This window comes from Pteropus alecto, unplaced genomic scaffold (assembly GCF_000325575.1).
Source record: "Pteropus alecto unplaced genomic scaffold, ASM32557v1 scaffold152, whole genome shotgun sequence".
Taxonomy (NCBI): Eukaryota; Metazoa; Chordata; class Mammalia; order Chiroptera; family Pteropodidae; genus Pteropus; species Pteropus alecto.
Window position 1 is genome coordinate 989,937 of NW_006432227.1, and position 19,483 is coordinate 1,009,419.

Consider the following 19,483-nt stretch of genomic DNA (forward strand, 5'->3'; position numbering starts at 1 on the left):
CATTTGGATGTAATTGCAGATCCATGTCCTTGAGGACAGGGGCCCTGTCTTAATCATCTTGGTGACTCCTCCAGATTTTGCATATGCCTGGTGTTGGCCCCTGTGTTTATAAAGTCTCAGCTGTGGCTTCAGCTCTGAACCTGAAAGACCATGGCCAAATTGGAGCTGAGTTGCAGCCAGAAACCGAAAGTGAGCTGCCAATTTACTTCATGTTATGCATGGTTTCATGCAAGTCTATGTGGCCAGGATGTCAATTATACTGAGTGGGAGGAGGAAAATGGGGATGAATACTTTTTAGCATTTGAAATTTTCAACTATCTGTTGAGTGAACCTCTAAGATTTAAAATAAGGCTTTCACAGTTGCTGGAGTAGAAATAATTACCTATTATTAAATTGTGCTGGCCACATAATTTAAAAAATCTTTTTATTTATGGAGAATTTCCAACTTACACAAAAATAGACTAAATAATATCATGAGACCTCTGTGTACATATCACCTAACCCCCAAAACCATTAATCCATGACAATCCTGCGCCATCTATACCTTTGCTCTCTCCCAAATTATTTTAAAGCAAATCTCAGATATAATATCATTTCATCCATAAAAATGTGAGCATGTTGCTTTAAAAGATAAATTTTAAATACATCACCACAATATAATCATTATACTTTTAAAAATTCTTAATAGCGTCAAATGTCCTTGTCAGTGTTTAAATTTCCAATTGTCTCATAAATGCTATGAATTTTTCTTTCCTAATTTTGTGAGTTGTTTTAGTGGGATCCAAATAATGTTCACACACAGCAAATGGTTGCTATGTTTTTAAAGTCTCTTTTAATCATAGGTTTTTTCCTTCAATTCTTTTTATAACACTTGCAATTTATCTATTGAAGAAACCAGGTTGTTTATTCTGAATAGTTTCCAATAGTGATGATTTTGCTTATTGCATCATGTGACTAACATGTTCCTTTATCCTCTGTATTTTCTCTCACTGGTAGTTGGAATTAGATCATTATTTTTAATATACTTCATTTTAATATAGATAATTTGGAAAAGCACAAAAAAGGTAACATGAAAAAGCACAATAAAAGATAGCTCAATTTCCTCAAAGTTCTACCACTTTTAACTCTTTTTTTGAATTATAAAGAATAAAAATGGGAGTTCCTCCTTACCCTCCTGAAATCTCACCCTTCAGGAGTAACCACAGGTAACAATTTGGGGCTTGGAGGTCAGAGTTCCAATTCAAAAATGAAGGAAGGTATAATATAATTTTATGCATCAACTTGACTGGGCCATGGGGTGCCCAGACATCTGGTTATAACTTATTCTGGGTGGATCTGCAAGAGAGTTTTTGGATGAGATTAACATTTAAATCAGTTGACTAAAGCAAATTGTTCACTCTCACATGGGTGGGCCTCATCCAATCAGTTGAAGGCCTGAATAGTACCAAAAAAAAGACTGATCCTTCCTCAACTAAAAGGGAATTTCTTTTGCCTGATTCCTGGATCTGGGACGTTGGCTTTTATACAGCCCTTGGACTCACACTGAAACATTGACTTCCCTTGAGCCTCGAGCCTGCTGGCTTTTGGACTAGAACTTACACTATCAGCTCTTATGGTTCTCAGACCTTTGGACTTGATCTGGAATTACACATCAACCCTCCCAGGCCTCCAGCTCACCGACCACAGTTCTTGAGACATCTTACCCTCCATAATTGCATGAGCCAATTCCTTATAATAAATATATATGGATATACATATCTCCTATTGGTTCCATTTCTCTAAAGAACCCTAATACAGAAGACTTAAGTGGCAGGGATGGAACTTGAACTAGGCCTTGAAGGATCGATGTCATTTAAAGAGTGAAAGACAAAGGGAAAGGGTATGCCAGGAAAGCAAAATGGAAGAGTCTGGAACATGAATCTGTTATGCTGGGCTCAGTTGGGGGATTGGGTTGACTGAAACTGAGACTTGTGATTGTTGAGTAATGCAGGGTTTGAGAAGCCAGGATAAAGAGTATGTACACAGTCCTACAGGAAAGAAGAATAACATAAATTTTAAAGAGAAAAAAAAAAGAAAGAAATTAAAATAAAAAGAAAAGAGAAAACACAGTCCTACAAGCAACGAAGAACCATTGTCTACTCTTACCAAGTTAAGAGGCAGGTATTGAAGAAGTTCATGTATGTGGAAAACAGCTCAAAGCAGTGGGATCTGAGGCTAGGCAAGTTCCACTGTAAAATTCTGAAAGAACTCAAGATTCTCATTATCAATCTGGTGTCAGAAGTCCCACATACACCTTTAAGAACATTTGGGAGCCCTCCAAAGGCAGGTGCAAGGTAAATGAAGGCTGTACAGAATCGTTTCTCAACATTGTCACACACTCACCCCCTGACTCTTTGACTCTCCCCCGTGCTCTCTGCCCCTTTTGGCTCTCTGGTTCCCACACTTCGCGTACACCTGTGTCTGTGTGTCTGTGTCTCGTTGACTTCTGATCTCCTGTGGTTGCCAGTCCGTGCTCAAAGAGTCTGATTCAGGGTCTATGTTTATCAGCCTGAATTACACATGAGGCAATATAGGGTGCAATGTTTAAGTATCTCTAGAACAACATTTAAATCCCAGCTCTGCCTCTTTAAATAGCTGTGTGACCTGGGGCACGTGCCTTAAACTTTCTGAGCCTGTTTCTTCATCTGTAAAATGAGGAGAATGATAGCAACTTACACGATAGTTATTAGGATTAACTGAGATGGCACATATAAAGGGCTTAGAACAAGCCTCACACAATAATAATAGTTGTTTTTTACTAAACCATATGCAAAGCCCAAGGTCTCTGCTTCCACTGCTCTATCACACTGTTGAGGTCACCAGTGTCCCTGATTTCATTCTCTGGACTTCAGGGCTCTGTGCTGCACTTTCTCAGAGAACTTCCCTGGGACACTGCGTTTGCACACTGCTGAGGCCCCAGGCTGGTTCCTTATCCTTTGTCCCCAGCTAGTTAAGTGCCTTCAGTGGGAGAAGCGATTCATGAGCCCCTGCCTGTCCCCACTCAGTTATGGACCCTGAGGCCCTTTCCCAGCAGGCTGAGCCAACCCTAACCAAGAAGTGAATGCGTTAGGAACACCAGATCCACCAGAGAAGGGATCAGGAATCCTTCCTTGGTTACTGTAGGCCTGGTGTCTGCTGTGCTTAAGCTTCTCAAACCCCTCAGTCATAGGCACGCCCCACCTTCTAAGCCTCTAGGTTCTGACTCTGTTTCCCATTCCTGGTCTAGATCAGGAGCTCTCTCTCCTCTGACAAGCCTGGCTTGTGTTTGACACCCTGCCCTACCCTTTCTGGCCCAAAGGAGCTCTCGTCTATTTTCCTCTAAAGGCTTTATTGATTTTTCTTTCACATTTAAATTTGCAATCCATCTGAAATTGATCCTGGCTCTTTTTCAAATGTTCTGTAGAGAATTGAATTGAAAATGGTTGGTTTTCATCCTTTAGGCAGTGGTCTGTCCAAACTGTTCCGCACCTCTGGAGCTGACTTTATTCCTTCCTTAGCTAACTGTTTCTGCCCAATTCCAAGCCTGATTATCTAGCCTTCCTCCTAAGTATGTGAGCTTTCTATAACCTCTTCTAACATCCCCTGTTAATTGCATCACCCAGAGTTGGTTCTATTGCTTGCAGTCAAAAATTCCTAATCCATCCATGTTGAAGCCTTAACACCTCCCCGCCCCCACCCCAGTGTGATGGTATTTGGAGATGAGGCCTTTGAAAGTAATTAAGAATTAAGTGAAGTCATGGGGCTGGGGCCCTCGTAATGGGATTAGTGCCTTTATAAAAGAAACCCCAGAGAGCTTGCTCTCTCTTTTTTCTCTTTCTTTTTCTCTCATTCTCTTTCTCTTCCAGCTCACATCCCGAGGAAAGTTCATGTGAGCACACAGCATATGACAGCTGTCTTCAAACAGGAAGAGAGTCTGCACCAGAAATTAACCCCTGCTGGACCTTGATATTGGATTTTCCAATCTCTGATTTTCTCTTGTTTAACCCTAGCAAGCTAAGACAGTAGACTTCTCTTTCTTTCCTTAAAAAAACAAAAACAAAACAACCCTTCTACTGTAATGTGTGGAAACCTCTGGCAATAGAACCCCAGAGGATAAATAATAATTTGTCCAAGGCAATCATTTTAATACCATTCTCCTTTTCCGAAAACAGGTTTCGGGGTGGGCATGTCAATCAGTACAGCCAATGAGATGGACAAGAAAATCTACTAGGAATAAAAAGCTATTAAAAAATCCTTTTCTCCTGCCCCTTCCTTTTTCTTGTGTTGTTGGAGCAGCAGCAGCCATCTTGTGGCCAGGAGATAACATACACGAGAAACAAAAACTAATACCCTAATGATGGGCAAGCCAAGGGTGCTTAATGATATTACTGAGCTATTTAACCAACCCTAGGACTTTGCTTTGAATAAGCAATAAATGTCCTTATTGTTTAGACAAACTAGTCAGCTTTCTGTTATTTGAAGCTGAAAAGTAATTTCACTGATACAGGAGTCCACCAAACTTCTCTCAGGCAGGCTGAATTCCAAAAGGCATTTAGTCAGTGGAAGGCTGTACTATTTCTCTATGCCCAGAGTACTTATTTTTTGGCAAAAGGGTGTTTCCCCCCCTCCACCCCTTGATGGCAGAATAACGTAATAGTTAAGAGCTGCTTCGGAATCAGATGCATGGGTTCAAATCCTGACTCTTAAAGCTTATCAACTACGTGCCCCTGAGAACGTTACTTAAACTCTCTGTGCCTGTTTCCTGCCCCATCAAAACCTAGGAATAATGATAGTAACTACTTCATAGGATTGTTGTGAGAATAAAATGAGATAATACTTATGAAGTACTTACTGCAGGGTTAGTATATAGCCTGGAATATAATAATCACTCAAATATTAGCTATACTCCATGACAGAAGAAAGGTATAAGGTCTGCAGTATTTAGTGGACAAGAATGTCCAGCATAGATTCATGCAACCCTTGATCGTACAGGTTGACAAATCAAGAGGGGGTCTCTGCTCTGAAGCATCTGAGGAGTCTTATTTATAAAGGGAGTGGGGCTCGCAGAGCAGAAGTAGGATATAGCTTGAAATTATAGGCATAATTTTCACTTATTTGTCCTGGAACATAACCCATCTCTTCTGATGGACTCTTAACCAACCACAGAACAACCGAACCTTCATTATCTAGTACTCCAGGGAGTTTAATTTGGGACAGATCTGCAGTACAATGAGAGGAGAAGTCTTGAAGACCTGAGAGTTTATTCAAATTGTTATGCCCATCAGATTACTTTGATGCACGTAAATTTTTAAGGGTTTTGTGAATGAAAACAATAACGGTGCACAGGCTAGAAGTTACCCTCTATGGATGATTCTTGACCAAAATGATACTGCCCCCTGGGGAAATCCTGGAATTTGTTGTCGTTGCAATGACATCCCTGGCATTTATTGGTCAGGGGCCACAGATGTTAGATAACCTGCAATGCACAGTCCTGTACAACAATGGATTATCTCACATCCTACATGATTTTATAATATCAAATTGTACATGTAAAGTGATCTAAGCCAAGAATCTAAGTTGACTTTGACATATAAACACAAAGTATATTTGAATAATTTTAACATGATCTAGATTTGAAAGGAATGTCAATATTGCACAAATGGAAGGATGGTTGTATTATGTTCTGTTTAAGACTTTAGCACAGATTGTTTACCATTTCAGAAAATCACGTCACCAGTGCCCTAGTAATTAGCGAGCACATTACCTGATGCCATCTGTACTTGCAACTGTTGCATTCCTGAAGATTGTCATACTGGGTGCAAGCACCTGATGTACTAAATGTCTTCTAGAGTAGTCATGACCAAACATTAATACACCGAAATACACATTATCTTATTATAAAGTTTTTCTCTCTCCTTTTTTCTTTATACTTCAACTAAGGCACTATGCTGATTTTGTAATTATAAAATTAACACTTTATTTTTAAAAGAATTTTTTTAAATTTATACAAGTAGTATGTACAATTACCTACAACTTTCATTTCAAGAGAGTACAGTGGGTGTTATAAAACATTTGTTATAAAAGGGGGGCATTTGGGTTTGATAAAGTGAAAAACCACGGCTCTATGGGGACTAATTTTTTAAGTAAACTTTACATGAAAGTAAACATATATATGGAAAAATGCACAAATCATGAGTGGACCAACTAAGTGGATTTTTATAAGTTAGCCATCTATCACCCAATTTATGTTTATAAATTAAAGTTTTATCAGTTACTCATCTCTTCTGATGGACCCTAATATTACTAGCTCCAAAAGACTCCCCACTCCCAGTCACTTTTCACTCACTATTCCGACTTATAACAGCAGAGTTTAATTTTGCCTGTTTTCAATTAAAACTTCATGTCAAACATTATAATTATGTGAGGTGACAGGTGTGTTAACTAACCTTATTGTGGTAAATGTTTCATGTTATATACTTGTATCAAATCATAATGTTGTAAGCCTTAAACTTACACAATGTGATATGTAGATTATATCTCAAAAAAGCTGGAAAAAAAGAAAAAGAAAAAATCTTTACATAAATGATATCATATAAACTTGTTTATGTCTGGCTTTTCTCTCTCAACATTATATTTGTGAGAACCACCTATACTGCTGCTTGTATCAATAATTCATTCAGCCTCATTGCTGGTAATATTCTATTGTGTGAGTATAATAGAATTTATTTTACCCATTTGACTACTGATGAATATTTGGGTAGTTTCCAATTTTAGATAAAGTAAATAGTTGTTCCTATGAATATTCTCATACATATCTTTATACACACACACACACACACACACACACACACACACACACACACATACACTTCTATAGGTATACCTAGGAGTAGTATTGCTGGGTAGTAAGTATGCATTTGATTTTTTAGCAGTTCTCCAAAGTGGTTAAAATAATTGGCATTCTCACTGCAGTTATGATAGTTAGGTCTCCTTGATCCACACTCTCATGTTTAGATGTTTAAATGTAGTCTTCTAATCCCACCTGCCACAGAATCTTGCCTACGTAGTTTTAAGATGTGGCTATGAGAAACTAGAAAGGTGAAAATGTGGTCCTTTCTGAAAGTCCTCAGAGTTTAGTGCTGCTTAGCAGTAATGCTGGCAAGTGCTACAAGAAAGGCCGTGGCTGAGTCACAGCCAAGCCCAGCAGTCTCTGGGGCTCTGGGGCTCCCACTGCATCTCAGGGGGAGGATGACTCAACTCTAAGCAAAGAAGGAGTGGTTCAAATGGTCCTGGCCTCCAGTATGGCTGAACTAGAGTAACTTGGGGCTGATTGCACAGATGGAGGAGTCTGGAGTGGGCAGAAGAAAGAGAAATGAGGGGGCTGTCTGACAGCTGGAAAGCAGACTCAAGGAGGTGGGAAGGGAGGGAGCCAGTGTACAAACGACTGTATTTCTAAGATGTATGCAACTCAGATGTATTTAGAACTAGGTTTTTAATTGCAAAATTAATTCTTTGTATGGGGAAAACTTTTTTTCAACCACCACAAAAGGGCGGTTTTGAAAAATGAAAAAAAATAAAGTCTTTTTGTCTTCTTAGATTCCCTGTCCTCTGGGCTCCTTCCCCAAAGAAAGGCACAGTTCCTCCAGGAGCAGCCTGTGCTTCTGCAAGCACAGAAAAGGAGGTATCCTTGATAACTTATTCACCTTCTCTGGGCTTCAGCATCCTCATCCTTAGAATGATGAGGCTGGGCTCAGCATTCCCCAAACTTCCCTACAGGTAAGAATCACTTGGGAGGACTTATTCCATATCTGGTTTCCCAGACCATAAACCCTGGGATTTCAATTTAGTGGGACTGCAATGAGATCCAAGAATTTGTATTATTGGAAGACTCCCTCGGTGGTTTTTATCATTGGAAAGTTAGGGGAAACACTCACTGGATTTACAGAGTCTCTAATATTTAAATCTTTTTTCAAGTGCCTAGAGTATTCTGTCCTTTAGAAGTCATAAAGTGATATTATTTTGTAGAGATATGAGTTTTTAAGTAATGAAGAAGAAAAACAAGGGCTTTCATGGCAGCACATTAAAAATTTCAAAAAACATCCTCTGGGCTCTTTGTCAACAAAACTGGTAGATGCTGGCTCCTCTCCTTGTCTTGCTGAGTAGCCTTCTTGCTCTCTCCTTGGGGTCAGGGCAAACAATGAAGCAGCAACATTTGTCCCTTGCCTCCCTTGCATACCTCACTATGATGCTCCATGCTGCCCACCCCTATCCAGATACCTCCATTTTAATGCTCTCTTCAGCCTTGAACTTCCCCTTTCTCTCCAAAAAAAAAAAAAATGCATTCCCTTCCTTTGGCTCATTTTCCAAATTGTGATAAGAATGAGTATTGGTTAGAATAATGGCCAATACTCACGGAGTGCTTGCAATGAGCCCAGCACTGATCAAGATGCTTTCTGTCTAGGTGGCTGCCAAGCCCTACCAATAACCCCCTGCTGTAGATACCACTTTTATCTTCTCTACTTATAGAGGAGAAAAATGAAGTGCAGAAATTGTAGCTGAGGTGACACAGCAGTGAGTGACAAAGCTAAGAATGAAAGCCAGATGGGTCCAGCTTCAGAGTCTACACGCTTATTCACCAGGCCATACTCCTCTTGGTATAGAGTAGCTTTTATGTTATTTTTCCTGGCTGACATGTTTGTTTTTAAACAAGGCCTTTCAGGATACCAGGCCTTGACTCCAAGGTATGACTAAAGGAGACTAGAAACATTTTCGGTGGGTTTAAAGGCAGGCTTTCTCAGGCTAGCTCCACCTTGTGGTTAATGGTCTACCAAATAACATTTCCTCATTTGCCCTCAGACGCTGTTGTGGTTCCTAGAAATGACCCCTGCACTACAAGTTCCTGAATCATCAAAGAGAGATTAAACTGTGCATAGCTTTGTTCATTCACTAAATAAGAGAACTTATGACCAGGCACCCTGCCTTCATCAAGCTGTAGTTTTATGGGAGAAACATATGTTAAAGAACAAAATTCAACTGAGTAAATTTGAAGATCTAATTGGCTTTATTAAACGATTCATGAATCAGGTAAGCTTCCCATCTAGCAACTAGAAGGGTACTCCCATGAGTTGTACAAAATGGAAGGTTTGTATAGGCCGAAAGAGGATGGAGCTAAGAAGGTAAAAAAGTGGATTATTTCAGACAAGATCACGTTCCCTATCTATGGCCACGCTACCCCGAACAAGTCTGATCCCATCAGATCTAAGCTAAGCAGGGTCGGAAGCTAAGCAGGGTTGGGCCTGGTTAGTACTTGGATGAGAGACCACCTAGGAAGACCAGGTGCTGTAGGTGTAAAAAATTTAAAAAAAAAGAAATTGTAAGCTGACAATCTGTGAGGTCAACCAAGGGTTGCCTCGCCTAAAAAAAAAAAAAAAAAAAAAAAGATCACCTTCCCTTAGGAGAAAACAAGGGGTCTTAAGCAGGAAATTCCAGACTGATTGATTTAAAATTTCACACCTGAGAGTGGCAGAAACTGCAATTAGATTAGTTATTGAGTTTTGTTTTGGCAATGTGGCTCAGCAAGAGTGACTCCATTTTGGACTGTTTTTTCTTTCTTTTCTTTTTTTAACATACATGTAAATCAAATAATCACGCAATAACTAAAAGATTGCAACTGTGACAAAGGCAACGAAGGGGAGATGCCTTGTGCTTTGAGAATATAATAAAGGTCTGATCGATTGAGGGGGTCAGGGAAGGCTGAGGAGTTGACTGAAAGGAGATCTTGAAGCATGAAAGTCAGCTAGGTGAAGAGAGGAAGAACATTCTAGGAGGGAGAACATGCAAATCCCCATGGTGAGAGGGAGCATGGTAAACAGGAAGCCAAGGTAGCTGAAAAAGAGAGAGTAAGGAGGAAGAGGCTGAAAAGGCAGGTAGACCAGACCACACAGGGCTTGTGAGCCATACCGATGAGTTTGCTTTTTCCTAAGAAGGAGGGAAAGCACAGAGAGTGTGATCAGGTTCGCATTTTGAACCTGTTACTCTAGCTAAAGTGTAGAGAATGACTATTAAGTATAGTTGTTTTTTTCTTTTTGTATTCTGATGCCAACCATTTCTGGATATGAAGGATGACAGATATTATAATTGGCTGCTTCCAGTCAAGTCTCCCACCTTTTGCTGTTGATCCGAAGGATTGCACATTGTGTGTTGCCTAGACTGGGTATACTCTGGGACATAAACCCTTCTAGGGCTGAGCCACTTACTTTTTGGTTTTAGGTAAGTGACCTGCACAATGCATTCACTTACTAGAAGGTAGATTTTAAAAAGATTTGCAATCATCTAGCCTAGTTCTTTTTATATAAATATCTTGTGCTTGTTGTTTTATAGAACTGCTAGCTCATTTAACCTCCGCCGCAGTCCTATGAGAAAGATATTGTTATTCCTGTCATACAGGTTCAAAAAGTTTAAATAATGTGCCTAGATCATTCCACTACTAAATGTCCGGGAAAAGGACCCAAGTCTTCATTCCAAATTCATTCCAAAACTCTCTCCTTAAATAAGCCCAAGTGAGGGGTGAGTCGAGGCCCTTCCTACTGATTCCCTCTTTGAGTAGTGTAAACAATTTTCACTACTGCCACACCTACTCTGACCTCTAGGAAACAGTTACCAAATAAAAGAGGCACACCTCCCTCTTTCTAGTTATCTGCTTGCTTGTTGGGGTGTGTCAGCAGCCCTCTTCCATCCTTTAGGTCTGCCGAGCAACCACGCATAAAATTGGCCTAAAAAGAATCTTCTTTGGCAAGTGCTTAACACCTGTCTTTCTCCAGTTTTATTCAAATAGCCTAGTAACTAATAATGCAAATTTATCAAAGCAGTTACAGTCAGCGCCTTGAAGGTTAGATTGCTCCATGAAGTTTAAGGCAAATTACCTTTAAAATGCAGTTCTAACATCCTATGTGTTAGAGAATTTTGTTTTTCCTAGCAACACACTTGGAGCACAGATAACTTTTTCCTGGGGAAATATCAGTATTCCCAAAAACAATGACATTGATTTTTCTTAAATGTTCTACAGTTTCTTTTTTAAAAAACGAGTAAGAGGATAAATTAGACAGATTCTTAGAAGCTGTACCTTTGTAGGAGGTGTGGGGGAGCAGGGTTGGCACAAACAGGAATAGAGGTATTGTTTCTGCTCTGGCATAAGAAGGTGGGATAAAGGCCTAAGCTTCATGAGTGAGTTCTGATTCACCCTTTGCATTTCTTTTTAATGCTCATAGCCAACACTGAGCAGAAACCAGGAGCAGAGGGCCTAGGGGATGGCCACAGAGAAAGTGAGGAAGAGATGAAATGGAGCACTTACACTTTGATGGAAGGCAGGAAAGAGATAATAGTGGAGAAATTAGTCAACCGGAAGAGGGACTCCAAGAGAAAAGGGAATGGTTGGAAACAACTGGAAATTAAAGAGAAAACTGTGAGAAAGCAGAAAGAAGAAAGAAATGCTTGCATAGAGGACAGTATCCTTCTGTCACTACCGTGAAAGATCTGGCACCCTCACGGACCCTTCTGACCCCATCTCATCACTCTGACTCCAGTCAGACTAACTTCCCTGCTGCCCTTGAGTAACTCCTGCTTTGACTCTCAACTTGCTGTCCCTCCCCCACTTACCTACAGAGTTTGTTCCTCACTTTCTTCAGGGTTCTACTCAAGTGGTCCCCCTATCCACACCCTACATAAAATAGTACTGCCCCCCACTCTCTATCATCTTTACCCTGCTTTACCCTTAAACTGCCATCACCACCCAACATACTATTTACCTGGCTATTGTCGAACACCCTTCCCCCTTTCCCACAAGCTAAATTCCATGTGAGCGTGGATTTTGTTTGGCTCACTTCTCTATCTCCAGTACCTAGCCTAACACTTTGTGGGGGCTCAAGATACGATGAATGACTTCAAGGAGTGAATGCAGGTAGGGGAGAGGGGACAGGAAGAGGTGTGTTCGGGGGCGACATTTGGGGGCGTGCTTCCAATCCAACATAATAGCACACTTGCCATTCTTCTCCTCTCCGACTTTCCCTCCCCTATTTAGAGGCTAGGAACAAGAAGCGGCAATGTGAGAAATAAGGAAGAATCCAAATTAGTCCAGCTCTAATTTGATGAAAGTGCATAGGAGACAAGGACCGAAAAGTAGAGAATAAATGCACACGCACAAGTGAAAGAAGAACGAAAAGTAAGAAGAAAAGGCTAACAGACGTCACTCTTGGGTCACTCTCCGTTGGGCGAGGCGCTCTATCGCCAGGCTTGCGCTCGCCGTCACTACTACTTCGGAGCAGGCGAGGCCTGCCTCCCTCCGCGGGCGCCCCCTAGTCTTCTCCGCCGGCGCCCCCTAGTCTCCTCCGCGGAGGCCCCGGCTCGCGCACGAGGTAGCCAGGAAGGCGGCGCGGACTACAGCTCCCAGGGTGCCGAGCGCGGGGGGCGCCTGCGCAGTGCGGCGGGAGGCGGCGGTCTGTTCTCCGCTGAGGAGGAGCGGGGCAGAGGAGGGAGGCAGCGGGTGAGAGTTCAGAGTTCAGCAGCAGCAGCCCGAGCCCATGATTCCCATATGCCCTGTAGTTTCTTTCACCTATGGTGAGTATAATGTGCCCCCATCGAGGTCCCTGCCCGGCTTATTCCCTGGCCCGGGGCAGCGGGGAGGTGCGGGGGTTGGGGCTGGCTCCGGGGAGGAGGCGGCGGCCGCCACCCGGGCGTGCGAGTGAGTGAGGGAGTGCGAGGCGGGAGGGGGAGACGCCGCGGCCCCGGCCGGGGAGGGCGGCTTCTCACAGCGCCTTTTTCTCTCCCTTTCCCTCTCTCGGTGTCTCTGCTCCTCCGCGCGTCTCCTCCCGCCATGGGACCCGATTCTCCATGCCCGCCGCAGTGCCCAGCCGGCTGGGGGAAGATGCCAAAATGGCGACCGGCAACTACTTTGGATTCACCCACAGCGGGGCGGCGGCGGCGGCGGCTGCGGCCCAGTATAGGTAACGGCTCCCCGCCCTCGCCCCTCTCTCCCCCTGCTCGCTCCTCCGCCCGGATCCCGACGCCACGACACCCCCACCCCGGCCCCCGCCTGGCGGCCCCGAGTCCCAGTTCGCGGCCAGCCCCGCGGCCTCTCCCGCCCCGCCTGGCTCACGGCGGGGAGCGACCCCCAGTGGGGGCGGGACGAGAGACGGAGAAGGTTTGGGGACGTGGAAGGCTGCCGGGGTTTCGGCGGCCCCGCAGCTAAAATGGCCTCCCGCGGCCTGGGAGCCCAGCCGCCTCCCCCGCCGGGCAAGCCGAGGGAGGGAACGGAGGCCGAGTCCCGGATCGCCCCCCAGTCGCCGCCCCCGCCCGCTCTGTCCCCACCTCTGATCTCCTTCCCACTTGGGCTTTGAGAAGGATGGGCGAAGGGAGTGCTGAGTCGCACGGCCCGCCGGCCTCTTCCGCGACCCCTCCCGTGCACCAGTCTTCGCCCGGTGCTGCGGCCCCCTGAGCCCAGATAACGTGTCGTTTTCTCGGGTACTTTTACTCCGTTCTGTGGCTTCCCCTGGCCTACTACCCGAGCCTTGCAAACAAACTGCGGGTGTCACTACAGTTATTGGGTTCCTTTAGTTTTCCCTCCACGGAGAGATGTAAACATACCAACCACCTGTGAATTGTGTAGTTGGTAGACTGGAAGAGATGTGCGAAGTTTTTAGTGCTGATAAATGAGTCCACAGCCCTGTTTAGCTATCGAGTTTAGATTTTAGATCGGCCAGTAACTCCCTTAGCGGGTCTTTCCCCTGGGGAAAAGAAAATGCAAGTGAGAGTGTACCGAGTTACGGTAATGCACCTTATGAAATCCCTACCTTAAGGAAAGCTCTAATTTCTGAAGTGGCTGTAGTTCGTTATCAAAAGGAAGAAAAACACTAGATTTTTTTTTGTTGCCGTTGTTACTTGTGAGTCAGTCTGTTCAGATTCAAGCCATAAGCATTCAGTGCTAAAGTGATGAGCTTGTCATAGAGATAATTATATTACATGCCTGTGTATATTCGCTAGTGGTTAAACCCAGGTAATTTTTCATCTCATTCACTTCAGGCATCGGGTTTTGTTATGGAAAGGGTATCATTGGGAATCAGAAGACCTGGGTTTTAGTCTCATTTGTTCTTCATTTTATTATGTTGGGAACGTCACTTATTTGTGATTTCATTTTCCTCGTCTGTTAATTGAAATACTCGGTTATCTTTTTGGGTCAAAATTTGTAAAACCGAGAAAGTTGCCATATTTCATGGCATTCTAAGATGCCTTTTATTGTAAGGGGTATCACTAAAAAAATTGCTACCAATTAAAATAAGACACAATGCGACTACCGCCATGCCATCCTAAACAAGTCCTATCCCGTCTGATCTCGGAAGCTAGGCAGGGTCCGACCTGGTTAGTACTTGGATGGGAGACCGCCTAGGAGGACCAGGTGCTGTAGGTGTAAAAAATAAAAAAAAGAGGATTGTAAGCTGACAAGGTCCTTGCAATCTGTGAAGTCAACCAAGGGTTGCCTCGCCTTAAAAAATTTTTTTAGAAATAAAAAAGTAAAATAAGACACAAGGCTTAGGACTCGATTGATTTTTAAGAGATGTTAAAATGTATAAATGTGCGTTTTATTGATGAAATTGGTATTTTACTAATTATCGAATTCCTTGAATGCATGTAGAATTTTTTTTTACAAGTTTCTTTTATTCTGAGGCTTATATTCCAGAAGATCTGAGATGACAAATAATGGGGACAAAATCTTTAACAAATTCTTTACTTACTGGTTGTCATGATTAAACACCTCAGAGTCTCAGCTACTTTGTCAAAACCTTTTAGGGCTAATAATTTTAGGGGAGAGAAAAAAATTAAGCCTTCCCCCCCACCCTTTGGGAAACAAGAGATAGCTAATCAGCATCTGTGTGGTAAATCCAGTGCTACCAAGTACTTTGTGTTCTAGACAGGCTGTATTTAACCATTAAAATTTTTACTTGTATTACCCAGTGTTTTTCTGTTACTATGGGCAGCGGCATAGCTTTTTGGATTATTAACTGTTTATTTACTGAAAATATAGTGAGTTCTTATTTACTGAAAATATAGTGGGTTCTTTGAGGCAGTTTTGAAATATTTTCTAAGGTGAATTTCCAGATAGATATGAGAGGAGGAAATGCCCATTTAAAGATAATAATTTTGTGATAAAATAGATGTATGTATTTTGTCCCAATTAGGAAACTTAAAGCATGTACTGACAACAGTCCAGTTATTGTTTTATGTATGCATGTCTAGTGAGAAAAGACTAATCTTGACCATTATTTATGCACGTACTGGCAAAACTAATTTAAGATGCTCTGCCCTTATATATAAATACGGTACATGGAAATTGTTTGCTCTTAATGGGAAGAAATCATGTCCAACAAAGCTAATACTTTGACTCAAGGAAAATGAACCAATAGCATTAATAATAAAAGCATATGCAAAAAATGCAAAGATGGTGCTCATTTTTCTTTGTCTAGAAATTCTTACAATGTAACTTTTAGACATGGAAGGCCAATGCTTACTTGGCAAAAAATATGTATATATTTTAATTTGAAGGATGCAAACTCAAGGAAATCATAAGTAGTTATATGTGCATGCTGTAAATAGTTGCTTAACTTGTCATTGAGTACAGATAATTGAAAGTAACTTAGTTATTACGTCTAGATTTAATTAGGGTTTAGTTTTCTTGGTTATGGCAATGTAAGATATTTGATTAAATTTATTTTAAGCTTAGACTTTATTGCTCGTTAATATTTGAAATTCATAAGTTCTGACACTAATAACTTCTAGATAAATTTACATAATGCATATTAAACATTTTTTGTGGTAAGCACTTATTCTGTCCTTATGTTACATGTTCCATCAGCTACTGAGAATTTTTCTTCCTGCTTTTTGTATTTTTTAAGGCAAGTAAATAAACTTATTATGCCATTTGCCACTCTTGCAAATGTAATCTTTTCATTTTCTGACCTTTCGTTTGCTGTTCCCCACCCTTAGAAATGAAGAAATCAAAAAAAATTTTTTAAGTATTTATATGTGTTCATATAGATCTGTTTCTGATAGAATGTTAATTCTGGGTGCACAGGACGAAACAAATCCCAAGCATGGTGAAAAAATAGGAATGGCTTTATGGCAGAAAGAGAACTTGGTTGGAACTTCAAGAGTACCTTTTATCTGAGAAGATAGACTTTTAGACAGATAAATCTAATTATAATAAACTTGGAAAATATTTTTAGCAGTTATAAGGACTTAGGGTAGCAAAGAATAAAAGGAAGGAATTCTCAAAAGAAATACTCTAATAGTTTCATAGACTCAAAATCACTCATTGGCAGTGATAGAGAAGTTGTCATTGGAGTTCTTGAGTTTTTGAAGGGGATTTGGGGCATATACAAATATATGTACATGTAATGTAAAGCAAAGAAATCCCATTACATTCCACTGTTAATAGGACATAACCATTTCTTCGAGAGTTTTAAACAGCCTGTTTTCTTTATTCATTAGAAAAGCGTTGGACATACTCTTTTGTCATCTATCTAGTCAGTTCTTTTGTCATCTATCTAGTCAAGATACTTGTCTGTTACCTGGGTAACCTAAATCTTTATCCTGTTATTAAACAAATTTTTTGGTCCTACATATAACTCTTAGTATCACTGATATCTGAAGTTACTCTACCTTCAGTATAGTTAGCTTTTTAAAATAATCATTTGGCAACTTTTTTACATTTTTATATCCAGTGTTTATTGAATTTGAAGACTTCAGAGAATGTATAAAGGTACAAAGTAATTACTTTATTTCCATATTCTTAGAGTCTTAGCAAATGTTAAATGATAAATGTTTAAGTGGATTTTGACTGTTTTCTGGACATTTGTTTAAATTATCTGCCAGTTAAAAGGGGGCATCTCATCTAATGATTCTCGAGATATCTTTAGGACAGTCTTCTTGAAGGATAAGTATCACTTCGTGTTGCTAAGATAACTTGGGTAGGCTGATTAGCTGGTGAATTTTCCACGTTTTCCCTTCCCTTTCTTTTTTACTTTTTATTTGAATGTAGTGTTAATATTATGTCTTGAAAGAATAAAAGTAACAGTAGTAAGGTAGAAAAAGGAATAATCACTGAGGTGAAAAAACCAGGTGAACGGGTTTTTGAAGCCAATAGTGGTCATGGAAATTTACTGGCTCTATAAAAAAAAAAAAGAAAAAAAATTACCACAACTGCTAATTATATTAGCTCTACCATTGTCGAATCAGAAATCTTAGGATTCATATTTCATGAATGAGTTTGAAATAATGAAAATATTCTTTCCAGAAGGATCGCTGCTGTTAATTGATATTCCCTGTATATGTTATCAATAGCTTTAAGAGTAGGGTGAGTCATAATAACCCCGTAGAGAATGTTTAAGGTATATGTATGCTTGACTGTACTTTTGTAAACTGTCTTACAAAATACTATTATGAAAGTGGCATGGGATTTGAATCCCAGCTCTGTCCCTTCATTCACTTGGCCAAGTTTCTTAACCTTTCTGAAGCTCAGTTTCCTCACCTAACTTGCCTTGAGGTGTGAAGATTATATGCAAAACTTCATAGCCTGGTGTCTTATTTTCAATAGACATTTACCACTGTTACTTTTCTGTAGAGATTTGGATAATACTATAACAGTTTTTAAAGAATTCCTTAGTTGATGTTTATCATACACTTACTATAGAGCTTTATAATCTCAAAGTACAATGTTTTAAAAGTAGGTGTTTGAGTGTTGGTAGGCCTCAGTCTCAGTGTCAAATAAGTCTTGTTTATATATAACCAATTATGTAAGTAGGAATAAAACTAATGAGATATGCAAAATGCTTTAAAGAAAAAATACTTTAGGATATAAAGACCATATAAGAAGACATACATACATACATACATACATACATACATACATACATACATAAGAGTTGTGTTCGTGGAGTGAAAAAAATCAGTGCCATCAAGTTTCCCCTAAGTATACATATAGTTATTGTATTTCCAATAAAAATCTCAACAGGAATTTTGGAGTAACTTGATAAAGGGATTCTTCTGTTGATATTGAAGAGAGTATTTGTCCAAAAGCGGCCATGACCATCTATCTGTAAGGTATGATAAGGAAGGTCTTGTATTATCAGATATCCAAACTTTATGAAACAGGAAGATGTGGTATTGGTACAAAGACAGACAAATCACTGGATTAAAATAGAGATCCCAGAGATAGACTTATGCTTATGGGCAGTTGAATTAGAATGTATAGCTATTTAAATAGAGATAACTTGTCAAAAAAAAAGCAAATCAGCCAATTTTTCAGAAATATACCATTAGGTTAATCAGAAGACAGTCCTTGGGCTTATAAATTTAGTAATTGACAATGTATGTTAGAATTGCTTAGAGACATGATTAAAGTTGATGAGTGTACCTACTGTGCTTCTCCATAAATTGCCCTTGGCACTGCTCTGTCAGAATTAGGGCCATTGTTCTGAATATGGCTTTTCTTAATGTTTTGTGAAAGCTTTGTGCAATACAGCTCTTAATTCATGCTTACAGAGCACAAATTAATGAAATAACATTGGGTTTTTGTTTTAATATTAGTTTTGTATAACATGTATTTTAATATAGAGAGTAACTCATGGTATTTAATGAACATCTACAATATGTATAGTTCCTGCTCTCGAGTTTACAGTTCTGGGAGATGAGAGTGGGAACAGATAAACTGGCAAATAACTATGCTATGATAATGGTCATAACTGAGTTTTAATGAAATAATAAAATGAGGAATTGGAGGATTCTGGCTAGGAATTTGAGGTAGACTTCATGGTCTTTCATTCTGAAAATTGAGGGAAGATCATTTTAGACAAAAGAAGTGTGTTGAGCCCAGATAGGAACGTAAGAGTTGGTTGATGTGAGTGAGAGATGGGTTTTGAAGTCAGCCTACATCAGCTGAATCTTGGTTCCCTCTACTACCCTTAAGTGACCTTGGATAAACAGTCTCTTAGTACTTCAGTTTTTTCATCTATAAACTGGAGATAATACTAATTCTTTGCTCAGGGGATTGAGCTTTTATTTTTAATTCTTCGTTGAAGTGTACTATATATAAAAAGAACTGCATCTATAACAATATAGCTTTATGAAATGTCATACTGAACATAAGTATATAACTAGCACCTAGATCAAAAAAACAGCATTATCAGCATCCTGGAAAGCCTCTCCAGTCTCCATTGCATTGTTTTGAGAATCCAACGAGATAATATTTGAATGTGCTCAGAATAGTCTATGGCATATATTACAAACCCCATCAGTGTTGGTATTATATTAAGTAGACAGTTAGAAATGGAGCTCAGTAAAGGTTAAGGATTGTGTAAATCTGAATATTATCCATGTGGTGGTGGATCCCCCATTGTAGCTGTATGGTTGAAACCAGATA

The 19,483-nt window shown here is 40.3% G+C and overlaps 1 protein-coding gene across 2 annotated transcripts in view; it reads left to right on the forward strand.

The window, feature by feature from the left end:
* Window positions 1-12,472: 12,472 nt before the first annotated feature.
* ZFR (zinc finger RNA binding protein) overlaps window positions 12,473-19,483 on the forward strand; it is a 67,235-nt gene continuing 60,224 nt past the window's right edge. For both annotated transcript variants that reach the window (XM_006907109.3, XM_015585730.2), the window contains exons 1-2: window positions 12,473-12,630; window positions 12,917-13,016. In XM_006907109.3, the coding sequence (XP_006907171.1) occupies window positions 12,594-12,630; window positions 12,917-13,016 (137 nt within the window). In that variant the 5' untranslated portion in view covers window positions 12,473-12,593. The remainder of the gene's footprint in view (window positions 12,631-12,916; window positions 13,017-19,483) is intronic.